Source organism: Hemicordylus capensis, chromosome 2 (genome assembly GCF_027244095.1).
Source record: "Hemicordylus capensis ecotype Gifberg chromosome 2, rHemCap1.1.pri, whole genome shotgun sequence".
NCBI lineage: Eukaryota > Metazoa > Chordata > Lepidosauria > Squamata > Cordylidae > Hemicordylus > Hemicordylus capensis.
In genome coordinates, this window is record NC_069658.1 from 252,662,876 (window position 1) to 252,687,398 (window position 24,523).

Consider the following 24,523-nt stretch of genomic DNA (forward strand, 5'->3'; position numbering starts at 1 on the left):
CCCTAGTTACGCCTCTGGGGGGGTAGCAAATAATGCTCCCCCAAGGGGGGCTCCCAATGGCCAGTCTTTGTCCTCTCTCCACTCCCCAGCCCTGGCTGGCCGTTTTCAGTGCTTCATAGCTCTTAAACACACACACACACACACACACACACACAACCCCAAAATTGAATGAAGGAAAAGTCAATGGCCCCCTGAGATCCTGAAGTGCATGTGTACATTGGTTCATAACTATTGGATCAGACATTGTGCAATTATGGATTTTTTTCCTCCATGATGCCAGTCTATTTCAATGCACTGAGGAAGTGAGAGTGCATCCCAATTGGCCTCAATGGCAAGAATCCTTGTTGCTGAGGTGTTACATGTGTACAATTAAATTAAGGAGATTCAAAAGGCTAAAACATTATTATGAACTAGTCACATTAGGCCCGTTACAATAACGGGCACTAGAAGAACCGTTGCTGCATCCCCTCTCACCCCACCCCTCCAGGGGGAGACAGAGGCCTCGACGCCCCCAGCAGCCCGCTCTCTTCGGCAGCAAGCCCCGCGCAGCGGCAATGGGGCTCCTGCCCCCCCCCCCATGAAGAGAAGGAAGAGCGAGCCAAGCCTGGCCGCCCGCGCCCCCACCTCACCTCCTTCGGGCCTCCTCCGGCAACTTCTATATTTATTCCTTTGTGTATTTATATCTGTGTTGGTTTGTTTTTGGACTGTTTATGTTTCAAAGCAATGAACACACTTGGACTGTTTATTTCCCTTCAGTTCAAGCTGGAGGGAGCTCTGCCCTGCCTTCCAGAGGCGGGGTTTGTTTGCTGAAACTAAAGCAAGTCATATGCACTCTCCTTCCAAAGAGGGATGCTGAGAGTCTTTTTCAGAAAGACACGGAGCGTCCCCCCGTCGTCGTCCCCCCGCGCATGCGCACACACACACAGAGGAGATAAGATGCCCAGCTCACTCACAGCAATAAAGAAGTAGACATCTAATCCCAAAGCAACCCACTGAAAGATGGGGTGGGGGCAGTACCAAGAAGGGGGAAGGGAAGGGGGGTTTCATCACTCAGCTTTCCTATATACACTCTCTTTTGAATTGTAAATTGAATTTGCAAAGAAAAGGCCAGTGGAAAACCCTGTAACCCTTGCACAAATTCGCAGGAAGCAAAGGTGGAAAAAATCCAGTAGTAAATGAAAGGCCAGCTACTGTTGTGCAAGAACTAGATAAACTCTTTAAATTTAAAAATAAAATAGAGTGGAACTATCTCCCCATGTAGCGGATTATTAAAATTATAAACTCATGCGATAACATGTGGGAGAGTAGTACCCTTCCCACGCTTCTAATGTCTTGCAAACTGCAAATGAAGCTTGCATAGATAGAAGGGGAGTATGGAAGGGGAAATTCCTGGAAAGCTGACACTTTTCATTAAACAAAGCAGTCGTAGTTTGGGACATACATCATTTAAGAGATGTGATAAACATTTATGGGGTGATTGTGGCTGTTCCTAGGGCACAAAGCTCACAGGACAACATCCAAACTCTGCAAATCTTGGGTGTCATTTGGCATCTTTGGAAAAAGACCATGTGCCTTGCAGCAATAAAAGGATAATTCCCCCTCACCCAAAAGGAATACTATTTGAGGTGGGCAATTTGGGTGTTCTCAGAGCCCAGTCCCCAGTTCCCCCTCCTCCATGATCATTTGGCACTGAAGAGGCATACCTTCAGTATCTAAAAGATCCTTTTTCTGATACTACATATATTGTTGCATGCTCTCTCCACTTCCTTGAGTGGTAAGAAGTTCCAGTGGCAGCACTACTTGGAAGAGGGCCCCAAGACTACACATTGCTCTGGGCCCCAGAAGGTTACCTCTGTGCAGCCCTATGTGAAAACAAGTTACAGATGACACTTAGCACCACATCCCCCCTCCCCTTTTCTGTTCCCCCTTGATTCAATTTTAACATTTAGCCTGAGGAACAGTCCAGAAAGCCCTCATGCAGCATTTGCTTGGTTCTAATAACGGTATTTTACTGACTGTGTGAATTTTGTCGTCATATTATTAACAGACACAATTATCTGACTTCTGTATTTGAAAGTGGTCTCTGCATAACACCACCACTGGGAACCATTGGGTGGTGCCATTTACAATTTTTAGAAAGAAGAGAGCTTTATTGATAGCTTAGGGGCCCAAAATGGTCCGAAAATGATCATTTGGGCTCAGGGAGGGAGCTCTTGCCACCACCGCCTCCCCCGCCTTGGTTTCCCCTTGAGTGTCCGTCCCCACTGCATGATGGTTGACGGTTAAAAGTAAAAAAATCAAGTCCTCAAGTGGGGGAGGGGCCTCCAAAGCCAGGCCCCTTCAGCTCCAGACTTCAAAATAATCTAGGTGCGCCCCTGGTAGTGTGCCTGTCTTTACCACGTGGAGCAGGACAGACAGGCAAAGTATGTCCCCAAGCACTACGTTCTAACTTGTAATTGATGAAATAATATAGACAAAGGGCATTTCAAACAATAGAATTTCATAACAATGGACCATGTGTGTAGATTTGGGCCATCTGCTGTCCAGCAAAGGGATTTTGAGACTGGAGAATAAAATATATTTTACCGCATATAGCTGTAAGGTGTTGTTTTGTTTTGTTTTTAGTAATTTAAGTGTCCTCCAACCACTAGGTAATGCTACACAATTGACTTCTATTGAGTCTGTGCCTGTGCCTAGGGTTCTGCCTAGCTGCTTGCCCACTGCCAAGAAAATGAAGCACACACTCCAGAAATTGAGTTAGCATTTCATTTGAGTTACATTAGACATAGTTTAGAGGAGCTGATCTTAAAAAGTCTAAACACATTAAAGAATTCAGTAGGTATCTTACCACTCCAGGCAATCTATAAATCAGTCTCAGCAATGCAAAGGATAGAACTCAAAACAGGAGACTCCATGAGAAATCAGAAGAAAAATCAAAAAGATACTATAGTCAGAGCTTAGGGCTCAAAGCAAGGAAAAAGGGGGACTAAGAGGGAGAAAATCCTAAAACCAAACCCATGGCCTAAACTTTTATAATTCCTTGTTTCGGGGGAAGGCCTTAGCTTCCCAATTTAGGGGATGGTTTGGGGGTACTTGTTAAGTTATGATAGGCCATGTCTAACTATAAGATACCACCCAGCTTAATCAGAAAGATGTCATTATATAATATGAGTAAAAATTTATTATTAGTGCCTTGTTTGCAAAAATTATGAATTGCTGGCTATTGCATCATTTGCAAAAATATGTTTAGATTAGGTGACCTCACCAGTCATTTGATTAATACCAGATGGTCAACTCTTAGCAGCGGGTGGGGGAAACCCATCTTGTGGTTTTCCCCATTAGAAAATAAGCTATAGTATCTAATTTGCCTAGTTGTACCCATCTAAATTTGTCTGTCTGACCCCCAGGTAGTCTGACTTCCCTTTTGCATAAAGCCTGCATTTCCTTCAGGGGACCATCCAAAAAACGTTTCCCCAAAACTATGTTGTACTGTTAAAGCAGTCTGCTCACTTTCTAATCTCCCCAAATTGGCTGCATGACTGATTACCTGGGTGGAGTTATTGAATTACCTGACAGTTTGTAGAATTTGTGGCCACATAATGGCACATCAGGGAAATGCTTGACTAACAAGCAGAAGGTTGCCAGTTCGAATCCCCACTGGTATGTTTCCCAGACTATGGGAAACACCTCTGTTGGGAAGCAGCAATATAGGAAGATGCTGAAAGGCATTATTTCACACTGTGCAGGAGGACACAATGGTAAACCCCTCCTGTATTCTACCAAAGACAACCACAGGGCTCTGTGAGTGCCAGGACTCAAAATCGACTTGACGGCACACTTGTAGAATTTGGTTTTCCAAATGAGTTAATTTAGACATCCATTTGAGGATTTCAAAATCATCCTCAAAATGAAATCTATCCAATTCATATTGATAGTTCATTCAACTATCATCTCAAATTGTATAGTTACTGTTGCAAGTAATAGATGTGTTTGGCAAAACAATCAATAATCTAGGGCAGGGATTCTCAACGTTGTGTCCCCAGATGTTATTGGACTTCAACTCCCATAATCCCCAGCCCCAGTGACCTTTGGTTGAAATCCAATAACATCTGGGGACCCAACATTGAGAATCCCTTATCTAGGGTAAACAAACACAAGGATTACCTTTGATTCGTTCAACCAAGTAGGTAGAATTGGCATTATCAGGTAAAGGCAAGGTGTCCTCAGACAAAAACATCTTTGATTAATTTGATATAAATCACTGTGTTCAGATTTCCTCATGATAAAAGAAGAAAAATTAGACAATGGATATATGTCAGGTAAATTTAGACAAATGGACCAATCCAGAGAAGATTTGCAGTTTTCCAGTTGGATTGCATGTGTTTCATTAGCACGTGGATGTAAAGTGGTGGGAAACATATGATAGAATTGTGAAGAGGTAATCCTAGATGGGAAACAGCATATACTGTAGTATTTTTTATTATAGTGTAGAACATTAACTTGTAATATCAATTTACTGTTTTTCCACTGAGCAAATATGTCAGCATGATATAACAAATACGTGAATATAACAAATATGTGAATGTGTCATGCATATAATGATTTCATATATATATATCTCAGAGAGGAGCAGGTGTGTCATGGTATATCGCTGCTGCCCATTATAGGTGTTTCCCATGGACTGGGAAACATACACACCTGCAGGGATTCGAATCGGCAACCTCTGGCTTGCTAGTCAAGTCATTTCCCCACTGCGCCATGAGGTGGCTTTGTTCTTAAGGGACACACCTGAAAATGCCCACTGGAAGAGAGGACTCTTAGGTTAATTTCCTTAGGCAGGATGTTCGATTTTTATTTAACATATTTTTAAAATCTCTCTCTGTTGAGGGGTTTTTCTTTCTTTCTGAAAACGGTTTGCAGGGGGTGGGGAGTGCCTTCAGGTTCTAGGGCAATTCTGATTCTAGGGCAATTCTGTACAAGGGTCATCTAGACAGGACGGTATACAGATTTCCAATATCGTTATCCCGGAGAGTGTCAGGCAGCCCTTTTTATCCACATTAAAGAAGGGGAGAAGAGTCTCTCCAGAGAATGAGGTTTCCGAGTATGTGTAGAGTAGGGCAGCTGTGTCAGCATCAAAAAAGGTCAATCGCTGCCCAGGACAGTTCAGTGAAACTCGGATCCGCTTCAGCCCCTCACTCAGGGACCAAGTACTTTTCCAAATAGCCCAGATCCCATCCTTGGAATCACATGTAGATGTGCCCTTTCTTCTCACAGACTTTCTAGCAACCCCCACAGCCCAGTTTCCCTCCCTTCCCACAGAGATTTCCCAGTAATGCCTGCCTGCTGTAAATTCCTCACAACCCAACACAAAAGGATGTGTGATGAATCTCTTAGGATTGTCAGGCAGATCTTGACCGTTGACTCCACATTTCAGGCTTTTACCATCTTCAGAAAGGATGAGCCAGGGATTTGCTGTTTCTCGATCCAGAGTCACATTTGCTGTTTGGGGTGAGTGTGGGGGGGTCAAGAAAAGAGACAGATTCAGCTCTGAGACACACGTGGATGTCCCGAGCCTAGACCCACATCCTAGGAATTACATTCCCTCTACAGTCAATAGGGCTTCGACTCAGAATGCAGATGTTTCCCTTCTTGTCCCACGCTTTCCCCACATTTCAACAAAACCATGCTTGAAACCTCAGAAAAAGCTTGGAGTAACCAAGTCAAGGAGAGAGGAAAACACACTTCTAGCAAATGTGATCATTTTGCTTATTTATGTTATTATTTGCTTATTATGATCAGTGACTAGACATTACTTATTTAAAATACTTATATCTTACCATTTGAGGAACCATTTTGAGAACCTTCTTTCCTATACACCTATACACTTGCCTGAATATCTGAAGATGATTCTCACCCACTTGCATCCAGGCAAGTGGCTGTTTGCAACTCTTCCTCCAAGTCCCAGATACTGAGGACAAACAAGAGGGAGGGCCTTTCCTTCAGAGCCTTTTAATGAATTTCCCACAGAATATGATGGCCTGGCCACTTTGGAAAGAGAGCACTGGATTTGAAGGATTCTTGTTCTGATTCAACAGAACAGTTGGTATGTTCTTATGTCAAAGACTCACTATTAAAGCCACAGAAAGAAAACAGAGGTTGTTTCCCCCATTGTACTTGTAGCCAACCCTTATTTGGTCCCAAAGCCCCAGGATAGAACATCTGAATTCATTATTTAGCATACTGAATGCCAATGAAATATCAACAGACAACTTGCTGAGAAGCCCCCATCCCTCTTCTGAAATTGTTCCTCACTCAGTCCCCAAAATGTACCTTTCTGCAGTTGAATTCCCGATAGTAGAGTATCTGGAGAGGAGAGGAAACAGAGTAAGCATCACCCATGATATTCATAAAAAATATCCCAGCAAAAAATATTCTCTCAGTTGAAGCCATTAGTATGTCTATTTCCCAATATTTCAGGTGAAAGGCCAAATTAAAATCAACCAGTAGCATTTCCAGGCAGGGCTTTTAGCTCGGAATGGAGGGTGTGCGTTTGCACATTGGCCAGATTTGCGCCGAAATCCAATGAAAAACCCCGACAATTTAGAGCCTAGCTTGATTTATGTCCTGGGTAAAAAAACACCCCATTTTTGCATCATTGGGGGAGGGGGCAAAGCCTCTCAGTAAAGCCTCTCAGTGAACCTGCAGAAAAGCCTGCTGTCTGGAAATGCTCCTGAGAAGGGTCGGAAATCCTACCCCCAACTCTAATGTGCTTGCAAAAACTCATATTTGTCTTTTCTTGATGCCCCCTTCCCATTATACATTTTTGTACTTCTGTGGCTTTCTGAATTGAACTGAATGCTGAGAATAAATTGTTGGAATTTGTAATTATTTTACTAATTGCTAACAAAGGAAGCTACCCATTCCAGTTACAGAGTAGTGTGCAGAGTCTTTCTTTGTTGTTGCAGTCACCTAAAGAACACACATGGAGATTGTAGTACACAGTAGACTAAATAGGTTTATTAGTGAAGTACATTCTGGATAGTGAAGACCTACCCCTGTCTAAAAGCTACATAATGGATAGATGGGGAGAGAGAGAGACATTTCCATCTACTTTCCAAGAAGAAAGGAAACGGACTGACTCCATAAAGGAAATACTTGAGGAGTCAAGGCAGGGGTTATAGAGTAGAGGTAAAGAGACCCTCACTGACTACCTCTACTCCCAATGTCCCTAGTGGTCATTGGGATAGTTGGTGCAAAAGGTCGATGCACTGAAACTCCATCTCTCTCCAACAGAAATGGAGCTTCCACATGGCACAGTTCATGTGGATTCTTTTGTGAACTCATGGTGCTTGCTCCCACAATGATACCAGTCACTATTTGCCCCTCCCACTGTCCCCACAGAGATAATTTTTAAAATTTAAATTCTGTTGTTGCACACTGCTGGTTTAAGGTATCTGGTTTACCAACCTTCTGCAGCACTCATCCTTACCACACTTCTGCCAAGACTTGCATGGAACTTAGAATGGAAGAAACCATGTTTGAAGTGTCTCCTGGTTCTCTGGACTGGTTCTGCTGATCACTTAACAAATCATTTCCTGAAATCCTGCGGAATTGTTCTCCTTTTTGTCCCCTTTTAATGACTTGGCTGCAATACCATGCATGTTTTCCTGGGAGTAATTCCCATTTAACTTATTGGGACTTACTTTAAACATGCATACATTGTTCTGTTAAGACCACAATTCCCTCCTTTTTATTTAAAAAATTATATATGAAATTGCTGCTCTTGCAACCTTCAATTACTGAGGGGAAGAAGAAGCTATATCACACAAATATTGCTAATATATGTTTAAGTATAGATTGGGACTTCTGCTGATGTACCGATCACCCCGCTGCCCAGCGGAATCCCTTACTGAGCTCACGGACTTGGTTGCGGAACTTGCGTTGGAGTCTCCCAGACTTTTGGTGCTGGGGGACTTCAATGTTCATTTTGGGACCAATTTGTCCGGGGCAGCTCAGGAGTTCATAGCGGCCATGACGACTATGGGCCTATCCCAAGCGGTCTCTGGATTGACGCATATTGCAGGTTACACGCTTGATTTGGTCTTTTATTCTGATCACGGTGGTGTTCCGTGGGTGGGGACTCCTACGATTTCCCCATTGTCATGGATGGACCACCATCTAGTTAAGGTTGGACTTACAACCACTTCCCACCTCCGCAGGGGCGAGGGGCCTATTAGAATGGTCCGCCCGAAGAGGTTACTGGATCCGGTAGGATTCCAAGACGCCTTGGCGGAATTTAATGTTGGCTCTGCTGGTGATCCTGTTGATGCCCTGGTTGAGAACTGGAACAACTTGCTCACCAGGGCAGTAGACACGATTGCTCCTAAGCGTCCCCTCCGACCTGCTTCAAAATTGGCCCCTTGGTATATGGAAGATCTATGGGGGCTGAAGTGGCAAGGTAGGCGACTGGAGCGCAAGTGGAGAAAAACTTGATTCGAGTCCGACAGATTACGACATGGAGCACATTTAAAGATCTATGCTCAGGCGATACGTGCGGCAAAGAAGCGGTTCTTTTCTGCCCGTATTGCCTCTGCGAGTTCACATCCGGCGGAGTTGTTCAGGGTTGTGAGGGGACTAGTATCTGCTCCCTCTCCCTTGAACCAGAATTTGGAGGCATCAGTTACCCGCTGTGGTGTGTTTAATGAATTTTTCGCAGAAAAAATCTCTCGGATTCGGGCCGACCTAGATGGAGACTCCACAATTAATTTGATGTCTGAACTGGAGGTGTCCGACAACTCCTCTTATATGATTCGACTGGATCAATTTCAGTTTGTGACTCCTGTTGATGTGGACAAGCTGCTTGGAGCGGTGAGGCCTACCACTTGTCCTCTTGATCCTTGTCCAACATGGCTTGTTCGATCTAGCAGGGAGGCTGTTGTAAGCGGCCTGGTAGAAATCATAAATGCTTCTCTGAGGGAGGGCAGGATGCCTCCTTGTCTTAAGGAGGCAATTATTAGACCTCTTCTAAAGAAGCCTGCGTTAGATCCCTCAGAGTTGAGCAATTATAGGCCAGTTTCCAATCTCCCATGGCTGGGCAAGGTAATTGAGAGGGTGGTGGCGGCCGCTCAGCTCCAGGCGGTCTTGGAGGAAACTGATTATCTAGACCCATTTCAAACTGGTTTTCGGGCGGGCTATGGGGTGGAGACTGCCTTGATTGGCCTGATGGATGATCTCCAATTGGCAATGGACAGAGGAAGTGTGACTCTGTTGGTCCTCTTGGATCTCTCGGCGGCTTTCGATACTATCGACCATAGTATCCTTCTGGAACGTCTGAGGGGGTTGGGGGTGGGAGGCACTGTTTTACAGTGGTTCCGCTCCTACCTCTCGGACAGATTCCAGATGGTGTCGATTGGAGATTGTTGCTCTTCAAAATCTGAGCTTAAGTATGGTGTCCCTCAAGGCTCCATACTCTCTCCGATGCTTTTTAACATCTACATGAAACCGCTGGGAGAGATCTTCAGGGGATTTGGAGCTGGGTGTTACCAGTATGCTGATGACACCCAGATCTACTTCTCCATGTCAACTTCTTCAGGAGCTGGCATATCCTCCCTAAATGCCTGCCTGGAAGCAGTAATGGGCTGGATGAGGGAGAATAAACTGAAGCTGAATCCAGATAAGACGGAGGTACTTATTGTGCGGGGTCAGAACTCTAGAGACGATTTTGATCTGCCTGTTCTAGACGGGGTCACACTTCCCCAAAAGGAACAGGTTCGCAGTCTGGGAGTACTTCTGGATCAATGTCTCTCCTTGGTTTCTCAGGTTGAGGCGGTGGTCAGGGGTGCTTTCTATCAGCTCCGGCTGCTACGCCAGCTGTGCCCGTTTCTCGAGATCAGTGACCTCAAAACAGTGGTACATTTGTTGGTAACCTCCAGACTTGACTTCTGTAATGCGCTCTACGTGGGGCTGCCTTCTTCGCTATGAGCCCCACCGGCCGTTGAGGTCACTTGAGGAGGTCCGTCTCCAGTTGCCACCAACTCGTTTGGTGGCTACACAGAGACGGGCCTTCTCAGCTGCTGCCCCGAGATTGTGGAATGCGCTCCCTGCTGAGATACGATCCTCCCCATCTCTGGCAATTTTCAGAAAACACCTGAAAACACACCTCTTCAACCAGGCTTTCTCAGCTTTTTAAAACTTGTTTTTAAATAGTTCTGAATATTTAATTGTTGTTTTATGATGTTGTTAATTGTTAATTATTGTTTTATGTTTTATAATTTTTGTTTTAATGATTAATTGATTTTAATGGTGTTTTAATGTAAACTGCCCTGAGCCTTTCGGAAGGGCGGTATAGAAGTTTTAATAATAAATAAATAAATAAATAAATAAATAAAAGTGGAAATGCTTCAGGGAAAAGAGAGTAGGGGATTGGAGGGCAAAGAGGAGAATCAGTTGCATGTTACAGAAATGCAGGATGCAATCGTTGGCTGTTGCTACCGCTACTCTCCAGTCCTTGCCTCTTTCCCTGATGCTTTGGCCGTAACACTATAGTGGGAGAGCACTAAAGTGCTTATGAAGTGTTATTTGTTTCTTGTCAAAGGGATGAAAATTGCATGCGTTGCTAAATACTTGTGGAGACATTATACCATCCAAATTCCAGGCAGATATTTGCAAGGAGTTTCAAAGTTTTGAGGCTTGACTCAAAATTGCTGTGATGCGATTTAGTCTTTATGAATAACTTTAGCTGGGTTGAAGCCTAAATCTTTGGGAGCATCCCTCAAACATTTAACAGGAGCCTTTTCCATAGTGAGCTAAAATTGTCTTCTCAATTGGAAATAAAATTCTTTATTTTTCTGTCCCTGTTAGAATAGCTTTAATGCATATTTTTAGACCAATGTAAGGTTTACTCTTGGATTCTAATAGACCTCCCCCCTCTTTTAAAACTTACCTTCAAACTGCTTCCTGATACCCTGTAGAAAAGGATTTATATCACAGAATTCCCAGACCTTCCACTTCAGAGGAGGACAAAAAACCACAGAATTTGTAAATATCTTCTTTTCCTGACACCTATTGGAGAGGAAAAAATTAACTCACTGGACATCAAATCCAGAATTACTGAGTGGGGCAAATGAAAGGGATTGCAGAAAGCCTAAGAGGGTCAAAAATGTGTTGCAGGGGATACTCCCGTTTTCACTTTTCAGACCCTAAAGCCAGGAATCTGAGGTCAGGCAGACTAATCAATTATCAATATTAAAGAAGATACAGGTGAAACTCGGAATATTAGAATATTGTGCAAAAGTCCATTAATTTCAGTAATGCAAATTAAAAGGTGAAACTGATATATGAGACAGACGCATTACATGCAAAGCAAGATAAGTCAAGCCTTAATTTGTTATAATTGTGATGATCATGGCGTACAGCTCATGAAAACCCCAAATCCACAATCCCAGAAAGTTAGAATATTACATGGAACCAAGAAGACAAGGATTGTAGAATCGAACAAAGATTCTAAGTTTCCGAGTTTCTCCTGTAGACCAGTGTTTCTCAACTGCCAGTCCGCAGACTGGTACCAGTCCACAAGGCATTGGGTATTGGTCCATGAGGCATCACTAATAGAAATCACCCCCCAAAAAAAACAATTTTGGGCCGCTGGGGGTCACTGCCAGGAGCTCTCTAAAGCTCATTTCCAGGCAGCTCTCGCTGCTGGATAACATTCATTTCAAGGAAGCAAAATGAATGTTATCCAGAGAGGGCTGCCTGCCTAGAAATGAGCTCTGGAGAGCTGACCTGGGCTCCGTGGACCCTGGGCCCTGCCCCCTTTGCACATGACATCACTGTGGATAGGGGTGGGGGCGGGGTGTGTGTGACCCCTTTACTAACTGCTGGTCCAGGAAACTACGCACGAAGAATGTACCAGTCCATGACTCCAAAATCATTGAAAAACACTGATCTAGACTGAGCCTAAGTGGCACCTTAAAGTAATATGTAGAGGCAAGAACACAGTAGGGGGCAAGGCACATTTCCACCACTTCTCTTCTCAGGAGGAGCCTCAGAGGTACTTCCTGGGAAGGGTGGATAGGCATGCAAATGGATGGGGCAGTCATTGTGGTGTTTAGCACTAGAGTGGCCCAATCCAGGTGCTACCAAAATAACTTTACTGTCTCTAGTTCTGAGTGACCAAAAGAGCTACTGAGACCTTTCCTTGTCTGACTGACAGGTAGGAAAAGTCAAAATGTATTTCCTAAGATAGGAGATAGCCACCTAATGGCACAGCAGGGAAATGACTCAGCGGGGAAATGACCACTGGAGAGCAAGAGGTTGCCGGTTCGAATCCCCGCTGATATGAAACTTCTATATTGAGCAGCAGCGATATAGGAAGATGCTGAAAGATATAATCTCATACTGCACAGGAGATGGCAATGGTAAACCCCTCCTGTATTCTACCAAAGAAAACCACAGGGCTCTGTGGTCGCCAGGAGTCAACACAGACTCAACAGCACAACTTTAAAGTAGGAGATGGCTACCGACAAATACAACTAGAGTTATCCAAGTCCAAAACCTTACTCTTGCACTAGAGTTGTCAAAGTACAACCCAGAGTTCATATGAAGGCAAGTGCATGAGTTTTGGTTCAAGGGACTGAGATATTCCTACTTGTTCAGTCAGGGAAAGAGGAGGTTTCTGTAACTTCTTCCCAATGCACGTGATTAATGATGATGCCAGAGACCAATAGAGCCACTCCCTCAATTTGTAAGGGATGGGTGAAGCATTTCTAAACCAAGTGTCTTCCCCTTGCGAACCTTATAGCAGGATGCACATCTTCCTTGTTCTATTGCCTCCTGCAATATATCTTTATATTGCCTTGGAAAACTCAGGCCATGTATTCTTAATGGGAAAATACTTGCTATGGCACAGGAGCCACTAAAAGAACTTGCTGATATCTATGGAGGAAGCTTCCTAGAGTTCCCTCATTCTTTTCTCCTGAGCTACAGAGGGCTTTGTTCTTCATACATTATACAGTTTATTCCCACAATTAAAGGGTGAAATTTGTGGGGTCAACTTACCTTTGCAAGGTACTTCTAATATCCTAGAAGGAAAGAAAAAGAAGATATGATTCAGTACCTGTTAAGATGGGCTACTTTATGAAGACTCCTCAGATCATGGAGTGTGATGCACTCTGGCCCTGCTGTGTCTCCAGCTGATGCTTAGCAGATCATAATGTATTCTACTTGCCTGAATACATTAAAAGAACTGCATGACCCACCACATATTGCTCTGGGTCTTAATTCTTTCTGCTTAGAAGTGGGGGAAAGAGCACTTTCAAAAGACAAACAATGGGAGGGGAACATGCATGACTGCCACTGCTTTTATCCACTAGAGGGCATCCTACTTACTGTCCGCAGGAAGCCCCAGCAAGCAGGGGAAAGGGCAAAGGGAAAGGGCTGAGAGAAAGATGGGGGGTGGGGGGAGGTGTTAGGCACAATACTGACATATTGTCAATAAATGTTCCCTTCTCTTCTGATCCCCAACCTCAACCCGGATTCCCGAGGTCAGGTCAGGAACATCTCCGACCCCCTCCAAAATGGCCCATGTTGGGCCACTTCCAACATTCCTGACTCAATATTTCACACCCCTATTATATTATATATATGGGCTCCTTGGAGGAAGAGCAGGATATAAATGTAAAAAATAGATAATATAAATTGACGGGGGGGGAGGAGGAGGAGGAGGGTTTCAGGGACCTGGTTCTTCTCGTGCCTCCTCCTCCTCCCTTCTTCTAAACTTCAGCCCCTCTCTCTAGAGCTCAGCAGGAGCCCTGTCCAACCACAAGCCTGCTTTCTCTTTCTTCCTCTCCACACCCACTCCCACCACTGCCCACTGAATCAATGTGGCTGGAACTGCTGGCACTCTTACCTCCTCACCGACTAGCTAAGTACTGCAATTTGAGTGGGTGAGCAGGAGAAAGGGGAGGAAGTCTGGGGAGGTGGTGGGCCTAGTGAGGTGAGGAGAGTAGGACAGGCTGTAGTGAGTGAGCAGGTAGCCAACCTGTGCAGGCACATTCACAGCCCTAATCTACCCTTCTAATCCACCTCCTCCCCTGGCCTTATGAGAGCACCGGCCCTGCTACTGTGACAACAAAAGTCTCAACATATCTTTTTTGGGGGGAAATAGAAATAGTGCGATGGGATGAGCTAGAACCATTCTCTCTGATGTGTTAGCTATTTTCTTTCCATTCATATTTTCAAAGGGTTAGCATTCAAAAATAGTATCCCCCACCCTCTGCCATCTTCAGTCTGACTTTGAGCACTCAGTTCTAGGGATGTCCGAAATGTTTCGGGTACAGAACAATCTGTACCCCAAACAGTCCATTTAGGGTGTTTAGTAGCCAAAACGAAACACCCAATAGCCCAGCCGAAATGTTTTGGAGCCAAAACGAATCGTCCTTGTTTCGGCTCCAAAAGATTTGTAGTTTCGGCCCCTCCATTTTGTGATTGGCTCAGTCTCTCTCTAGTAGCTTCGTTCCTTGTTCCTCCTCTTCTGACGTCTCTTTGAATTTCCCGCCCGTCAGGGTAGAAGCAGGGCCGGATGCAGCATGGACAGGAGTTTCTTTCTGGAGTGGCAGGGAGCTTGCTGGGCTCCTGGGCTGGCCGTCTCACCGATGCTGCTTCGCCAGAGTTGGAATGCGGACACAGTCACAGCCACGGCCGTGGCCACAAAAGGGGATGCAGCGGAGGAGGCAGACGGCCGGGTATGGAGGCGGCGGCGGTGAGGCGGGCAAAAATGGCGGGGAGGGAAGGAGGGAGCCCGGCTCCGGGGAGAGAAAGCGCTGCCAGGGAGTGGGGAGGGAAAGCAATGGGGAATGGACTGGAGCAGAAGGGAGTGGCGCTGGCAGGCAGAATGGATTGCAGCAATTCGGTTTCGGAGCAAGTTGGCTCCCAAACCGAAAATTGGGGGTTTCGGGAGGGCCAATTTTGGACCCTCCCTGAATTGGGGGTGCTTTGGATTCAGCCAAAGCCAAAACAGGAAATATCCAAAATGCACACCCCTACTCAGTTCTATAACCTCAAGATTTTAACCATCTCATTCTTGGGCATGCATAGACAAGGCCTCACCTGTAGGAGTTCATTCGCTGGTTGCCGACATTTCATCTCCATTTCCATGATCATATTATCAAGACAGGAGAACTCAAAAGAGAGTTTGGTCAAGTTCCAATCCCTTTTTCTTTCAATCTCCTTTTCCACTTCTTCCATCTGGTCCAGCAGAAGGTTCTCTTGTTTGTCCAGAAACTGGCGTAGTTGTATAAACTCTTCCACTGTCTTTTGCCTCTCTGCTTCTATTTGCTTCTGTAAAAGGTACATGGAAGGAAGAGAAAGCAGGCTAGTGTCAGGGATGTAGTAAATGTAGTGGGACAGGGCCTTCTCTATTGTTGCCCCCAGACTCTGGAATGCCCTTCCAGTGAATGTCCACTCCTTGACATCTGTGGCTGTTTTTAAAACAACAACTGAAGACCATTTTATTTGTTCAGGCGTTTACCCCTTAGAGGCTGCCTGGTTTATCTGCTTCCTTGCTTCTGTTTATTTTATTTTATTTTATTTTATTTATTTTGGGTGTTTTATGGTTTTAAATGTTTAACTGGTTTTAAGGTTTTAAATGTAACTTTTATGGAATTTTATTATATTTAAACTTTTGTAAACCTCCTTGAGATGCATTCTGAAACGCGATATAAAAACTGAACTATTTAAAACTATTGAACTATTTTTCAATTGAAAAATTGAAAATTATTTTATAAAATAAAATAAATAAACATTCTATCATAAAACAAACGAATTCATCCAATGCCTCTGAAATTGTATCCCATCAACAAGGTGACAACTGCCGCCGCCACTCCTTGAAATTTGGTGCAGGTCCATTGAAATGGCTTAGATCAGGGTTTCTTAACCTTGGGCCCCTAGATGTTGTTGGATTACAACTCCCATCATCCTCAGCCACAAAGGCCATGTCTGGGGATGATGGGAGTTGTAGTCCAACAACATCTGGGGGCCCAAGGTTAAGAAACCCTGGCTTAGATAACACAATTTAAAACTCAGCTGCTTAAATAGAGGTGGTTTGAATCGTGGTAACCCTTTTTTCCACCACACATAACAAACTTTTTAAAACAGTATCCTCCCCTATAACTTTATCCATAAATTCAGGTTCCAGTTACACCACAGCATTTTGCTTGTTTAAACAACATCTGATGAGTATTTAAGTTCTTAGAGTTCAAAATCCCTATAATAACAGGTAATCATCTAAGGGCCATCAAATGTATCTCTAGGAAGTGACTGGGGATGGTTTGTTCTCTGTTGAATTGCTGCCTGCTGTCTACTAGAGTAGACACTGTGCCATGTAAAGCTACACCAGACAGAAGTTAATCAGAGCTATCTTTTGCAAGGAATTGGGGAACCTACACCTGTTGAATTCCTGGCACAATGCACCCTTCCCCAGCTCAGTTCCAGCTGGAAAACCACGGTGAAGTGTGGGTGCATGGAGCCTAATTTTATTTATTTATTTGTTTACATTTATATTCTTCTATTCCTCCAAGGAGCCCAGAGCGGTGTACATAATTAGGTTTCTCCTCACAACAACCCTGTGAAGTAGGTTAGACTGAGAGAGAAGTGACTGGCCCAGAGTCGCCCAGCAAGTATGATGGCTGAATGGGGATTTCCAAAGCCAGCATAATGAATGAAACTAGAAAGTCTTTCCTGCTTACATGACATGGAAGTTATGGTACCTTAACTTGCAATTTCCACACTGTTGGGGGTATGGATTAAAATTGAACGCACCTTAGTTCTCCTCAAACATAATACTTTTTGATATTTGTATTGACTTTGGACCATAATACTTCTCCACATTTCTCAGTAAGTGAAACTTACAAGGAGGTGTTGGCTTTCTTTTGTGATATCTGTTTTATTTGAAACCATTTTATGTCTCTTCCTTCGCAAAATCTCAATGCAGCTGAGGATCTGCTCCTGAAGAGAAAGCAAAAGTGAGTATTTACTATATGTGCAGACTTAAATGATACAACAGACATATGTTTCCTTCTTCTCCAGAGCCTTTCATGTTCTCCCAAATTCTTTATTCAGTAAAGTGTTTGCTTTAAATAACCTTTTGTTTTTCCATTATGCTCTACTAATAGGTTGAAGAGGTTACTAGGAACATAGGAAACTAACTTATACCGAGTCAGACCATTAGTCCATCTAGCTAAGAATTGCCTACACAGACTGGCAGCGGCTTCTCCAAGGCTGCAGGCAGGAGCCTCTCTCAGCCCTATCTTGGAGATGCCAGGGAGCCCCATCCCCTGAGGGGAATATCTTCCGGTGCTCAGACATTCAGTCACCCATTCAAATGCAATCCAGGGTGGACCCCTGCTTAGCAAAGGGGAAAATTCATGCTTGCTACCACAAGACCAGCTCTCCTAGATCCAGTTGGAGCCCTCCCCACCAACGCCTGCACCCAAACCTACTTCAGGTTACCCGCTTTTTGGAGGGTTGTCTTATTTCAGTGAATCTTTTTGGCATAGGGCTCAAGACTGTCCCATGAACCCATGATGGAGCAGATGGCCTTTAAGGTCTTCCAAATGATGCAAGTTTTGTGCGGTATAGAAATATTTTAAATAAATAAATAAATAAATAAATAAATAAATAAATAAATAAAACTATACTTTTTAAAATATATATATATCTTTTTATTATTTTTCCAACAAGATAACAGAAATAAGAAATGAACATAGAAAAAGAAGAAAGATAAAAATAACTTTCAGTTAATATATCTTGGACATTTCATAATTACATACATCAATCAGGGATTCAGCAGCCCTTTGTTTTGTCCACCCTCCAAACACACACACACACCCTTGCCAAGAATTGTTAAAAAAAAACAAAAAAAAACCACCAACCAGAGATAACACTTTAATTGGCTGTCTGTTCTAGAAAGAAAAACCAAATCTTGGATGAGGGTGTTGACCCTGTGCTAAATTGTAAATTATGAAAGGTTCCCAAATTGAAACAAATGTTTAATCTGAAGTATTCCGTAAGTACAGTAAGCAGTAACCTTAGCCACAGAGGCATATTCCCATAAATATTTGATAATTAATATTTAAATAAAATTATTTTAAGTGGATGGCATTGGTTGTCAGTTGGGTTCTGGGAATGTCATTCTAGCTTCAGTTGCATAGACCATGTATCTGTTCTGGAGGACAGACCAATCTGTGCAGAGGTGGAGCCACCATTGGGCCAATTGGTTCAAAGAACCCGGGCCGCCTACCAATCAGGGGCCACGTCTCGTGGCCCCGACACGCACCCCACATCTGACGTCAGACGCGGGGGTGCTGGTTTAGCTCCTGAGTGGGGGCCACACGGCCCCTTTGGGAGCTAAACTAAGGCTGGTACAGCGTTTGCAGCGCCAGCCTAACTAGCTCCTGAAGGTAGTCCCGCGCGGCCCCTTCAGGAGTTAAACTGCAACTCCTGGTCCTGAACGGAGCCTCAAGGCTCCGCTCTGCCAGACCATGCCCCCACGTCTGATGTCAGATGCAGGGGGCGTGGCTAGCCCAGCGTCTGCCGTCAGACATGAGGGTGGGGTGAGCGGGGCCATGGCGGCGGCCCCACACAGGCTGCCAGCGGTCCTGCTCCATGGCTGAATCTGGGACTTGGGCTCACCAGTCTGCCACTGCCAGCCATGTAGCTACAGGGTAGAGGTGAAGCTGGAATTAACCATAGCGTAGGATACCACACCCTATCCATGTTGCCTAAATAGTGCATCTGTTAAGGCCACACCCATAACACCCATACTTTCCCTGGCATTGTAAATGTGCTAAGGCCTGAACATAACATATCAGACAGAAAGGGATTTTTGTCTTTTGAACGTCATCACATTTTGAAAAGGCTGAGTATAAGACACTCTGATCGTGTCTTAATTAAATTTAAATTTAAAACATAGAGGAGAATAAAAGGGTATATAGCATGATCAATAAGGAATGCTCATGCTCAGTGTTCCCTCTAACAGGGATTTCCAGACGTTGGGTTTTTAAAATTTATTTATTCATCAAACTTATATACCGCCCAAACTTTCATCTCTGGGCAGTTAACATAAAACAATTAAAACACATATAAAAGTTAAAACAAATCAACAGTTTAAAATCAACCATAAAATTAAAACAGACAATTTTAAAAAGCTGAGAAAGCTTGAGCGAAAAGATGGGTTTTCAGGTGTTTTTTAAAAATTGCCAGAGATGGGGAGGATCGTATCTCAGCATGGAGCGCATTCCAGAATCTCGGGGCAGCGAGATTGGCTTTTGCTTGGGGATTCTGGGAGTTGTAGTCAAAAACATCTGGGAATCCCTCTTAGAAGGAACACTGCGGGTCATGCTACATGATTTAGAAGATTAAGGATATATCAAGAGATATTACCCAATACCCATGTTAAAGAAATGGAACCTCCAGGTTCAGAGGCAGTATACTTCTCAATATCTTATGGCCTGAATACATACAATGGAAAGAATGTTAAAATAATCCTGCAATATACTCCAAATATGTGATCGTTGTAAGTCAGGAGGGTGGAGGAAGAACACTCTACCAGGATTAGCACAACATTTTTACAAAAGATCTGTTGATCACAGTCCTTTATGTATTTGATCAGAATTAAGGCTCACTGAAATCAATGGATTTACTAGTAACTTCTTCTCGCCTTTGCTTAAAGGTGGGGTGTGAGGAAACAAAGAGCGTCTTAAGTGCAAACCTGGAGCCTTTGGTCCCAATCCAATGCACATTTACCCAAAAATAAGCCCTAGTGAAATCAATCTGTTTTTTCGTCATCACATTGTTCTTTTCCTTGCTGAGTGACCTGGGGAAGGCAAAAAAAAAAAAGAGCCCACACTCTTGCTTTAGTTCCCTGATGGTCCCAATCTAATGCACATGTACTAAGAAGTAAGCCACAGTGAAATTAATTTAATTACTTCTCAGTAATGTCTACCAAGTTTGCTGAGGGACTTTGCTTCCCCCTTCGGTGGGGGTGGGACATTCTAGCCTTGGGGCGTCTGCTTTGCTGTGAATTGAAGCAAAGAATATCAAAGTGGCTGCCAAGGGAGGAGAGGAGAAAGGGAAGAGAAGCCATAAAAAGAAAGATGGAGAAAATGGAATTGTTGTTTAACTGTCAAAGTGTTGAAGTGCTTATAGATTCTCTTTGTCAGTCAGCTATTTCAGACGTCACTCTCCAGGACTAGCAAAGACTTGCCCTCCCATATCTGGCTTCAAATCAGAATCCTCTACTGAGCATGTGGGATACCATTATTATGTCTCTCAAAGAAAACAAAAATAAATCATTTAAATCTCCCTACCTGCTCCTCTTCCCTATCCAGTCATCATGGTGCTTCTGCTCTGTTACCTCCGATTGGTAAAGCACTGTGTGGGCTGGGCTTGCCACATACAGGTGAAACTCGGAAAATTAGAATATCGTGCAAAAGTCCATTAATTTCAGTAATGCAAATTAAAAGGTGAAACTGATATATGAGACAGACGCATTATATGCAAAGCGAGATAAGTCAAGCCTTAATTTGTTATAATTGTGATGATCATGGCGTACAGCTCATGAAAACCCCAAATCCACAATCTCAGAAAATTAGAATATTACATGGAACCAAGAAGACAAGGATTGAAGAATAGAACAGTATCGGACCTCTGAAAAGTATAAGCATGTATATGTATTCAGTACTTGGTTTGGGCCCCTTTTGCAGCAATTACTGCCTCAATGCGGCGTGGCATGGATGCTATCAGCCTGTGGCACTGATGAGGTATTATGGAAGACCAGGATGCTTCATTAGCGGCCTTCAGCAATTCTGCATTGTTTGGTCTCATGTCTCTCATCCTTCTCTTGGCAATGCCCCATAGATTCTCTATGGGGTCAGGTCAGGCGAGTTTGCTGGCCAATCAAGCACAGTACACTGTATACTTTTCAGAGGTCCGATATTGTTCTATTCTTCAATCCTTGTCTTATTGGTTCCATGTAATATTCTAATTTTCTGAGATTGTGGATTTGGGGTTTTCATGAGCTGTACGCCATGATCATCACAATTATAACAAATTAAGGCTTGACTTATCTCGCTTTGCATGTAATGCGTCTGTCTCATATATCAGTTTCACCTTTTAATTTGCATTACTGAAATTAATGGACTTTTGCACGATATTCTAATTTTCCGAGTTTCACCTGTACAACCTTAGCATATTATATATATAGATTGTCACTGTTAAAAAGTGCCTGGTGAAAAGATCCTAGTGACCACTAGGGGTGTCAGTGAGGAAGAGTCTTCCTCTTCATTTCCCTCCTGTTGTCTCTTTATCTGAGCTGGCATTCTATGATTGGCAGGGCCTATCACTCCATTCTTCTTGCTCCCAGACTGCTTCTTGCTCTCTGCTCCGCTGCAGGCTCCATTAGTCATGCAGCCTCTTTCTCTTTCTCTATTATGAAGATAAAGTTCACCTGTGGCAAAAAACATGGGGGCAGAGATGGAGATGAAAGTGTGGGGGGTGCATTTTCAAATGTCCCTGGGCCACTCCAACCTTGCTATGCCCCTGGCCCACCTGTATTTTTCCAGCAATTATTAATAGGGAAAAAATCAGATGTCTTTTAGAACAGTGTTTCTCAACCTTTTCGAAGTCAAGGACCGGTAAATTATTTGCACGCAGTTTCAAGGACCGGTACATTCTTTGTGCACAGTTTCCTGGACCAGCAGTTAGTAAAGGGGTTACAAAGTTTAAGTTTATCTATCTAAGTGTCTTTCCTCAAAATACATTCTGTTTATCAGGCTATGGAACAAACTTTGTAATTCTGCACATAAGTGCAAGTAGAACAGTGATGACTGATTTGCGCCACAAAAAGGCTGCCTGGAAGTTCCCTAAAACTCTTTTGTAAGAGCAGTTTTAACAAGAATGTAAAAATAATCTCCTGCTATTCCCTCTCCCTATCAAGATTCACAGCATTTCCCTACCTTGTAATCTTGTGCAGCCTCTTCCTGAGGAATAATCTTGTGGTTTTCATGTTCTCTGGATGTGACACACACCACACAGATGAGCGTTTCATCGTTTTTGCAGAAGAGTTTCAGGGGCTCCTGGTGTTTCTCACAGATTCTCCCTTTTCCTTCTGTCTCCCTCTCTTCCTGAAGACTAGCACTTCTTTGAAATTCCTTGGCTATTTCTACAACATTTTTCAGCTGCCGATTTGGGATGAAGTTTGTCTTCTGAACTCTTTTTCTACACTGAGGGCAGGAAACCTCTGTGCCCGTCTCCCTCCAGCACTGCGTCAGGCACGCTTGACAGAAATTGTGCCCACACTCTATAATGGTCACCGGGTCCTTGAAATAGTCCAGACAGATGGAGCAAGTAGCTTCCTCACAGAGATCCTTGACAGGACTCTTCGCTGCCATGACTGACTTATACTGAAAACAGCTAAAGCTTTATTTGAATTTTCTCCTCAGTGGGTGGGTGATCTCCTTCCTGAAAATGAGATAACTCGGGATCTCATGTGAAATGCTGATATGAAATCGACCAACCGCATGTGAAAGAAAAACCTGTTGGTGAGATAGTACAGCCTCCTGATAGGCAAAATCCATTTGTTAAGACAAAGGGCACAATGACTGCCTAATTAGAAAAAGATTTTTTATGACAGTTCAATAGAAGGAAGTTTTTATCAATGCACTTTAGCCTCAAATTCCTTTGGAAGCCAATGAGTGCTTCGGGATATATCAGGATATATCTCAGTGAGTTGCTTGCTCCTCTCTGTCCTCCCCAGCCTGGGCTGACTTTTTCACTTTTCAGTGATTTTTAGTTCTTAGCTTAGCAAGAAATGCTCTCTGATGACCCTGGCTGCAGTAGTAGATTGTGTTACAGCACACAACAGCCCAGCCTTCCACGCAGAAGGAAGCACTTTGTAATGTAATAAATGTAAGTGTCTGACTGTGTCAGCTCAGCTGCTAATTTGCCTGAGGCATTTATCAGCAGCTTAAATTATGATCCTCCAGCAGGGAAGGAACAGGCAGTCAATTATTTATTTCCTGATTGTGTCCCGGAGTTGGAGAACCTGTTTTAAGTTCAGCAGCAGTTTTGTTAGCTGAGACCACTGCTAGTGCAGGCTGCTGCATGGCTCAGGCTCCTGGGAGTGTGCCGAGTGCAGACTTCACCATGAATGATGCAGGGAGCAAAGCAAGGGGTCGTGTGCCTTCACTCAGGGGTGTAGCAAGGTTGGAGTGGGCCCAGAGACAAGATTTTAAAATGCCCCCCCGCCACTGAAGCTCAGCTCATGAAGTAAGGAAATCTTAAATGAGACTGAATAGTGGTAACAAAAAGCATAGTAAAATTTATTATATAGATATAGATATATAACCTATGTGCCACAATAGAACATCATCCTAAATTATTTTTAAAAGGGTTTTGTAAATTGTGGACGATGCAAGTCGTTTAATGGTACTAGAGAAAGACATGCTGTTCTGGTAGCTCCAGGTCTTAACACCCACATCAATTTCGGAGGATGAATACAACAAGGAAGCCCGGGCAGGTGCGTGGCTGGGGGAGTCAGTCATGTGACTTGCCTCTGGGGGGGGGGCAAGACAACTGTCTCCCCATGTCCTATTATAGTTATGCCCCTGCCTTCACTGCAGTGCCAGCGCTATAGACTCTGGAGCAATGTTGTCCCAAAAATGGAATTCGTGTCTGTCATGCAAGTCAGTGAACACACCAAGGGTGGAAATCTTTCTAAGTTTATTCTGCGCAGAATAAAGGTGCTGAGAATCGCTCCCAAAGCAAGCACCCACAGCAAACTTACCATCAGGCTTATATAGAAAAACCTACAAAGTTTTGGTCACACCAGCCATCCGCCAGCTCCCCCTCCCATCTCTGCTAGTAAGCATACACCATCCCTCTGGGCTTTGAGTGTAACTTGTTGTGTATTCTGTTATCTCCCGCAGTTACAGAACAAAGAGCCATTCTTCCTTCTTTCTTATGGGAAACAGAAGTGATTCACACACTGGTTGATCTGGTTGCAAGCAGGAAGTAGGCAGCCGACTGCCAAGTCCGCACTTTAGCTTAGTGACCTTACATACGGTGGAGGGGGTAGTGGTGGTAATGGCTATACCCTGGCCCATCCTCAACAACAAGGCATGGTTAGAATATCACTAGGGATGGGCCCGGACTGGTCCGGAGGCCATTAAAAAAGCCTTCAGACCGGTCCGGAGCTGGGTGGTTCGGTCCGGGGGTGGGGGTGTTGTGGGTAAGCCGAGGGGCTTCCCTCAACAGGGGGTACCTTTAAGAGCGGCGGGAGGGTTTACTTACCCCTCCCGCTGCTTTCCCGCTTGGCGCCGTAATCTTCAAAGTAATTGGGGCGGCAGGACAACTCCCTGCCGCCCCTTCCCCGACATTGCTTGCAAAAAACCCCAGCAGTCCTTAGAGCGCGCGCACGTCACAGAGACGAGCGTGCGTAAAGGACTGCTGGGGTTTTTTGCAAGCAACG

The 24,523-nt window shown here is 44.1% G+C and overlaps 1 protein-coding gene and 1 long non-coding RNA gene across 2 annotated transcripts; one reads left to right on the forward strand and one right to left on the reverse strand.

The window, feature by feature from the left end:
* Positions 1 to 4,720: 4,720 nt before the first annotated feature.
* On the reverse strand, positions 4,721 to 22,507 carry LOC128345164 (zinc finger protein RFP-like). The gene is made up of 6 exons (XM_053296695.1): positions 22,011 to 22,507; positions 15,106 to 15,336; positions 13,057 to 13,079; positions 10,943 to 11,061; positions 6,331 to 6,363; positions 4,721 to 5,499 (listed from the first exon to the last, which is right to left on the reverse strand). Exons 1-6 carry the CDS (start codon positions 22,443 to 22,445, stop codon positions 4,961 to 4,963), a joined length of 1,380 nt encoding a protein of 459 aa, XP_053152670.1. The 5' UTR covers positions 22,446 to 22,507; the 3' UTR covers positions 4,721 to 4,960.
* Positions 13,710 to 24,266, forward strand: LOC128345165 (uncharacterized). Its single transcript, XR_008316286.1, has 3 exons — positions 13,710 to 14,741; positions 16,988 to 17,018; positions 22,185 to 24,266. It is a non-coding gene; the product is annotated as an uncharacterized LOC128345165 (long non-coding RNA).
* Positions 24,267 to 24,523: the final 257 nt, after the last annotated feature.